Source organism: Lipotes vexillifer, unplaced genomic scaffold (assembly GCF_000442215.2).
Source record: "Lipotes vexillifer unplaced genomic scaffold, Lipotes_vexillifer_v1.1 scaffold567, whole genome shotgun sequence".
Taxonomy (NCBI): Eukaryota; Metazoa; Chordata; class Mammalia; order Artiodactyla; family Lipotidae; genus Lipotes; species Lipotes vexillifer.
The window spans coordinates 1,410,317-1,417,778 of NW_006776652.1; the positions used below are offsets into that span (position 1 = coordinate 1,410,317).

General features: G+C 57.2%; 1 protein-coding gene across 1 annotated transcript; it reads right to left on the reverse strand.

The window, feature by feature from the left end:
- Nucleotides 1-1,426: 1,426 nt before the first annotated feature.
- Nucleotides 1,427-3,655, reverse strand: NUDT18 (nudix hydrolase 18). Its single transcript, XM_007450559.1, has 3 exons — nt 3,454-3,655; nt 2,307-2,520; nt 1,427-2,057 (listed from the first exon to the last, which is right to left on the reverse strand). Exons 1-3 carry the CDS (start codon nt 3,613-3,615, stop codon nt 1,462-1,464), a joined length of 972 nt encoding a protein of 323 aa, XP_007450621.1. The 5' UTR covers nt 3,616-3,655; the 3' UTR covers nt 1,427-1,461.
- Nucleotides 3,656-7,462: the final 3,807 nt, after the last annotated feature.

Consider the following 7,462-nt stretch of genomic DNA (forward strand, 5'->3'; position numbering starts at 1 on the left):
TGTGCTCCAATCCCGCCCTCCACCAGTTAATCACATCTCTGAGGGTGGGCCCACAGTTGTTTTTAAAGCTCTCCAGGTGATTCTAATGGGCACCCAGGGTTGAAAACTACTATAGGCTAAATAATGGAAGATCACTGTCTTTCAACGTGGATGTGGACCGGTGGGTCTCTCAGACGCTGAAAGAAGGGAAACCAGAATGAAAGGGTTTGTCTCCCTCATTTGGAAGATGTCTGTCTGTAGAGGGAACAAGAGTATTCCTACCACAGCCCCAGAGGCCAGAAAAACAAGATGGCAGCCCAGAGAGGCAGGGAAGGGGGGCTTTGAGGTTACCCTGGTCCTGTGGGGTCAGAGTGGAGTTACTTCAGAAGGGAAACCCAGTCAAGTATTCCCCTGCTCAGAACGAAACCTGTATGTTAGTGATGAGTGTATAGCAGTAAGTAGCGTGAAATATTTTCCTCATTTCCTTTGTTTTTCCCTTAAACTTTAGTAAAATTCTTTTTAAAAATAATTCCTACCATGATTCAGCTAAACTGAGGGGAAATGAAGAGAAGGTTTTGGTCTGGCTTTGGGCTGGAGGTGTACCAAGGCAGAGGCAGGAGCCTGGGGGGCAGAGCGAGGTCGGGAGGGATCTGTCGGAGAAGCTCGGGGAGAAAGAGACTGGGGGAGAGAGGCAGGGGCAGCTCTTACAGCTCCTCGCCCACCTGAAGCTTCTCCTGGCCTTCTCACTGCTCAAACCTTGGAGGGGATGTAGTCACATCCCACCTGGCAGGCAGATGAAGGAGCCCCAGCGGGCCCAAGACAGGCTGTGGTGGACAAAGGAAGCCTGCCAGCCGGTCACCTGCAGTGTCGCCTGCTGTCTGGGAAGGCCTGGGTGGTATCAGTGGGATGAGGGAAGGAGCTTCTCTTGATGGCAGTCCCCCTTTCCTGCTCACTTCCAGCCCACAGAGACATTTAGGCGGGAAGGCAAAGTAAACAACACCTATTTACTCAGCCAGGGACCCACTCCCTTGGAATGACCTCCCCCAGCACCCCTTCCACGTTCTAAGTGCTTGAGAATCTGGATGAGGCCCTTACTGAGGTGGGCACGGAAAACGATGAGGAGGTGCCACCTCAGGTCCAGAAAGTCCTCACATTGCCTTAGGGAGTCGTGCCCTCATTGTGCCCTCAGGGCAACTGGGTCCTTGAGCTCTGGACTCCTTGCTTGGCTGAAGGCACTGCCCCTTCTGATGCAGTGCAGGGACCTGCTCCATGGCAACAAGAGATGGAAGTCCCCCTGGGAACCAGAACTGCCCTGCTCCCCATGCAACAAGATCTCTACCAACCCCCTGTGCCTCTCAGAGGCACAGCCTCCTCTGAAGCACAGACGCCATCATACAGGGGGTCAGATGGCCTGAGCATAAGCGCAGGTTGTGCAATTACTGCCCATGGGAACCCAGCTCCTGGCCCACTGACGGCAGCCTCCTATCGGTTGATTGGGACAACAGATGATTCCTGAAGCCTCTGTAAGAGCTGGCTTTGTAGGTCTTCCTCCACCACCTTCCACCAAAAGAAGTTCTCACCCCGAACCTTCGGGGGCTCATTTTGGATACCTGGATTCCGAAAAGCCACCGTCACCAGCACATTCAGGCAGATGCCATCGGTTTGGTCTTTGCCTAGGTGCTGCAGTCCAAGCAACCCCTTGGTCTCCACTGCCAAGTGGTGCAGGGTCAGACACTCCTGTAGCAGACGCAGGACGGCCATCTTGATGCCACCCCTCTGCTCTATGGGAGCAAAGCCACAGGCGGTGATGGGCAAGTGAGGCATCCCCACTGTGCCCACCAACACCCACACTGTCTGGACACTGGTAAAGGTGGCTACGAGCCGCTGGCAGACCAGACTGCAGGGAAGCTCTTGGGGCAGAAGGAGAGGGTGCCTGGCTTGCTGGCGATACTGGGCGGCTAGCTCTATCAGATGCAGAATGTCGTGGGCTCGCAGCGGGGTGGGCAGCGAGGTTCGTGGGTACCAGCCAGCCTGCAGGGACTCCGCATCTGCCTCCTTGGGAGTCTTGAGAATTCCACCTGGGGGTGATGTAGGTGACAGGGTAGGGGGAAAGGTATTATGTTGAGGGAAGTGCTGGGCCTGGCAGAGTAAAGGGCCACCCAGGGATCTAGCCCTGACCCAGGGGAGGCCCCGAGTCAAGTCCTCAGGCTGGAATCTGGAGATGCCAGGTTTGTACCAGCCAGAACAGGGGCTCATCTCACCTGAGGACAAGCTGGGGAAACGGTGTCAACTGCCCTCTGCCCACACTGCCATCCACTGGGCCATACCTGTGGGGCGAGCGAGGAACACAAAGCGGATCCAGGAGGGGCCCCGCTCCTCCACAGATAGCAACGTCAAAGGCTCACACTGCAGCCCAGCCTCCTCCTTCACCTCCCGCTGCAGCGCCTCCACAATGGTCTCCCTGGGTTCCATCCTCCCCGCGGGAAGGTACCACGACCCACGGCACTCCTTCTTGGCCTCCTGGATCAGTAGCACCTCATCCTGAGGGGAGAGGAAGGATCCTCACCCACCACAGCCGGGATGGGAGCTCCTGGGGAGCAGCACAGCCGGCAGCCTTTGCTTGCCCTGGGTCCATAACAAATCTCAGCTATAGCTGCTCAATACCCACATTCTGGGGGACACCCTGAAATTGTTGCGCTCTCCAGATGACTGGCCCTTGTGTGTCTGGGGACTGCAGCTGCCTCTGCAATCCATCCCTCTTTGCACTCAAGTTTCCATTTCAGAAAGGGGCAAAGATTCCTGGGAGCTGCTTCAGGGGCTGGAGATTAGGCCTCCCAGCGAGGGCTGCCATGTGTCCTGCACTGATTCGTGTCTGCATAAGTCACTGCATATCTCTCACCTCCCCTTGTGGTTTATAAACTGCTTGTGGCCAGTCCTCACACTGGAGTCTAGACTTTGAAACACACCCCAAACCCTCACCCCGTACAACTCCTACCAATGGCTCTGGCCCCTTCTAGCTGTTGTCACAGCAGCTTGTACAGGGATCAGCACCAAAAAGAGCATCACACAGGGGGTCAGAAGGTCTGAGTGTAAGCGCAGGTTGTGCAGTTACTGCCCATGGGACCCAGGGGAGGTCTCAGAAGCACTGGACAGGTCTTTAAGAGAGCCCGCTCCGCGGCGGGCACTGTGCTAGATTCTGGGGAAAGGAAGAGGCGTAAGATAGCCTCAAGGAACTGAGGCCTAGAGGGATGGGACAGGCAGGCTCCTGGGCCTTAGTTTCTTTCTTTGTACATCGGGACAATGGCAGGGTTGGGTTGCACAAGGCTCAGATGTTAACTGTGAGAGTGCTTTGCAAAACTGGGAAGAGCCACACACCAGGAAGCGGTGGCTGTTGCCGGTATGTCCTCTGTCGCCACCGGGGTTGCCTGCAAGCCCGGGAGGCCTGGTCGGTGGGCCTGACGGGCGGACGCTCACCTGCTCGTTGAGGAACACGGCCAGCACCACGTAGCAGACGTTCTTCCGCAGCCGCACCTGCGCCGGCGTCTCCCCGGCCGGCCGCGAGTCATAGCTCTGCACGCGCAGCCCCCGGCCCCCCAGAACGGCCGCCAGTGTCCCTGCCAGGTCTTCCGAGGCCATCGGGTCCCCAGGGAGAAGGCGGGCCCCCCGCAGACCGGCCAAGCCGGGTGGGATGAACTTGGGTGACCGTGGAACGCGTCGCCCTCACACCCTCCCCCTGCGAACTCGGGCCAGACGCGCTCGCAAAGCGGAAGCGCCCGGCGAGCCCTAGCCGCTGATAGGCTGCGCGTCACTGCGGCCGGCCCGGATTGGCTGGCTCGCATCTGTCACGGTGGGGCGGGGCCAGTCCGTAAGGGGGCGGGGCCAGTCCGTAACGGGGCTGGCAGTGCGGACCCCGCCCCGCTTCTGCCTCTCTATCGGTTTCTCCTCTCTCTTTCCCGGCGCAGCCAGCTGCCAGCCAAGCTAATTCCTCCCGCGCGCACTTGTCTGCACCGGTTCCGACGATGATGTCATCCTGCCCGCAGGCTGCGGAGCGCCGCAGCGGCCAGCGACGGTGACGTTACAAGCCCGAGGACGTCCCGGGGCCCGAGGCTTGGACCCACTGTCCAGCTTCTGTCGTAAACAAACCATGGCCTTGCCCGAAATGACACTTCCCAGATAACCTTTCTTCACTAAAAAGGGACTTGGCTGTCACGTAGCAGGGAGGACACGAGCTCCTGCCTTGGAGGAGATTTTGATCTAGTTGGAGACGTGGACATAGACATATAATGGAAAGTCAACTGATTTATAAGCCAAGGACTAAAAGATTGGTTTTGGCATGAGATGCTACAGGCGCTCAGAGGAGTGAGGGGGCAGAGCTGGGTTGCTCAAGGTGTGCCTGGCGATGAAAGGCGGGATTTGGGGCAGAGATCAGCCTGCCCAGCCCTCAGTATTCTCCCGGCGCCCTGCCTGCCGCATTTCCCTCGCAGGGTCAGGGCCCTCTCCCCTGCAGGGGCCGGGTCCTGCTCTTTATTGTCCCCCCCCCCCCCCGCCCCCGCAGTGGTTTTCACCCTTAGCCATGAGAATGCCCTGAACCCCACCCATCCTGTGCAGCAGCTTCACCACAACCAAGTTGGGCAAGTACACTATACCCCACCCTCCCTGCACAGAAGTTGGCCCCCCCCCCCACCGCCCCCGCAGTTAACGGAGCCCTGGAATATTGAGAGATGGTGTGTGGGTTGATTTGGGGAGCTCCTGCTTCCCCCGCAGCCTGATTTTTCCTCCTCAGAGCTTCCTTTAACCGCCTCTCAGGACAGGAAGGCAGGGCCAGCTGGAATGAAGCTGAAATCAGCCAAGTCTGGGCTCTTCAGCCCCAGTGAGGGCTCCCCTTTCCCTCCTGCTGGCTTTGGGCATGTCCCTTTTGGGGGATCAGTAGCTTGGTGGAGCAGGCAAAGCGCTGGACTTGGAGCTGGTTGCCCAGCCACTGCTCCCTGGCTGGCTCTGTACCCTGAATAAGTTGTGGGCCTGTTCGCTCATCCTGTATGCTCCTAACAGCTCTTCCTTCCCAGGGCTGTCGGGAAGGTGAGACATCATGAGAGGAGCTCTGTGGGCTGTCTGGCGAGGGTCACCACCACCAGGCAGCCCACCAACCCTCCAGGCTGGGCCCTCCTGGCCACAGCACTTGTTGCTACCACACAAGGGCTCATTTTCATGAAATGTGCCTACAGGGCCACCGTGAACTAGACCTTACTCTCGGGAATTCCAGCCATACCAGATCAGCCTCCTTAGGCCCTTCTCACATACTGAACTTACTGCAGGGTCCCTGGAGGCAGGGTGCTGGATTAGGCTGTGGAGTATCCCCGGGGGACCCGCAATCTTTTGAGGCACTTGGTGAACGCTGCTGCCCCTACCCCTATCCAAGACCTGTCACGTCCCAAACAACTGAACTCACAGGGCTGAAGTCAGGCCCCCAGGACTGCAGAGCAACTTGTCGATGTATCTGCCGCACATACGTGCGTGCGTGCGTGTGCGTGTGTGTGTTTAGACCTTGATTTTCCCATCTGTGAAGTGGGGACAGTGTTAGTCCCAGACTCCTTTCTGCCTCCCAGGGATGATTTGAGAGAGAGTGAGGTCATGTCTGGGCAGGGCTCTGAGAGTCTCAGAGGCAGCCTAAGATAAATACCAGATGTCCTAACTGACCGAAAGAGCAAAGGCTGCAGCAGACCGTGTCTCCACTCCCCCCATTATCACTGGGAAAAGTGCTCCTCTCCTGTTAAGTGGACCTAGTCACCCCTATGATGAAGAGCACATGAGAAACTTGAAAACCAGTTGTAAACTGTGAAGGGCCCCACGGGCAGAGGGCCCTTGAGGGGGTGTACCCAGGCCTTGGCAGATTCTGAGGGGGACAACAGAAAGTAGACTTTCTCAAGGTGTTGGGAGACCGAGCACACACCAGACTGAGTCAGGAGAGACCCCAAGACAGAACTGGAAAAGCCAAGGGAGGGAGGGGGGCTGAGATAGAAACTTCCAGAACCTGAAACAAAGGTAGGTCTCCATCAGGTTTGCTCTGCATCCTCCATTCCCACAGAGGGCAGAGCACTGGCGGGTGTGGGTGGCTGAGCAGCACAGTGGACAGAAGTGGCTGAACTGGTCGGCCCCGCGGTGTAGTGCTCCCAGCACCCACAGGAGCCAGGCCTGAGCCAGCCATTTTGGGGCCTGTGGACACACGTGCATGTGAACAGGAAGGCAGTATAGGCAACCTCGGAAACAGGCCGGGCAGGCAGGGTGGGGCAAGGGTGTCTGTGAGGCTAAAGTCATTTAGGGAGCAGCAGCCCTGGCCCTGGACAAAGCAGGAAGGGTGAGGAGGACAGTAGCCCAGAGTATGGGGAGGAGGAGGTCTGGCTTCAGCCTGTGCCCTGCCACTAGCTTGCTGGGTGACCTTGCGGGAGCCACATCTACCCTCTAGGCCATCTGTAAGGGGGATGGGTGGATCCTAAAACAGAAAACTGGTGAAATCCCAATAAAATCTGTTGTTTAGCTAATGGTAGTGTTAATATCAATTTCTTATGTTTCGATCATTGTGCCACAGTTCTATAAGATGTTACGGATGAAGGGTAACTGGGAACTCTCTGTAGTATCTCTGTGACTCAACTGGAAACCTCAAATCATTTCAAAATTAAAAGTCTAAAAAAAAAACCAATAGGACTTCCCTAGTGATCCAGTAATTAAGACTCGGTGTTCTCACTGCCTAGGTGCCGGATTCAGTCCCTGATCAGGGAACTAAGATCCTGCAAGCAGCGTGGCACGGCCAAAAAAAAAAAGTATGAAAATTGTACTTGAGGGCTTCCCTGGTGGCGCAGTGGTTGAGAGTCCGCCTACCGATGCAGGGGACACAGCTTCGTGGCCCGGTCTGGGAGGATCCCACATGCCGCGGAGCGGCTGGGCCCGTGAGCCATGGCCGCTGAGCCTGCGTGTCCGGAGCCTGTGCTCCGCGACGGGAGAGGCTGCAACAGTGAGAGGCTGGGTACCGCAAAAAAAAAAAAAAAAATTTACTTGATAAGAAAAAAAAAGGCAGCGTTGGATATACACACTCTGAGGTCACTTCCAGCTCTGAGGTTGTGCCTCTGTGATATCTGGGCCGGTGAGCGGGGCTGAAGCAGGTGGACAGTGGGATACAGGGAGAGGCAGAGGCCCAAAGTGCAGGGATGGACTGAGGGGGGGGCTGCTGAAACTCCTTGAGGAAGAGGGCCACCAAGTGCCTCAAGCTGTCTCAGGGTCAGTCCCCACCTGGACCGGTTTCATTCCCAGGTCGAGTTCTGAAACATTTGGTCCACCTGCTGCTCGCTAGGAGCCAGACCCAATATGCCCTCAAGCGTGCTGTGACCTGCCATGAAAGGGGAGGCCTCAAAGAGGCCTGGAGGGGAGAGAGGGCCTGTCCCGGGGCCATCGCCATCTTCCCACAGGAAGGACTCCATGTTTGGGGTTCTGG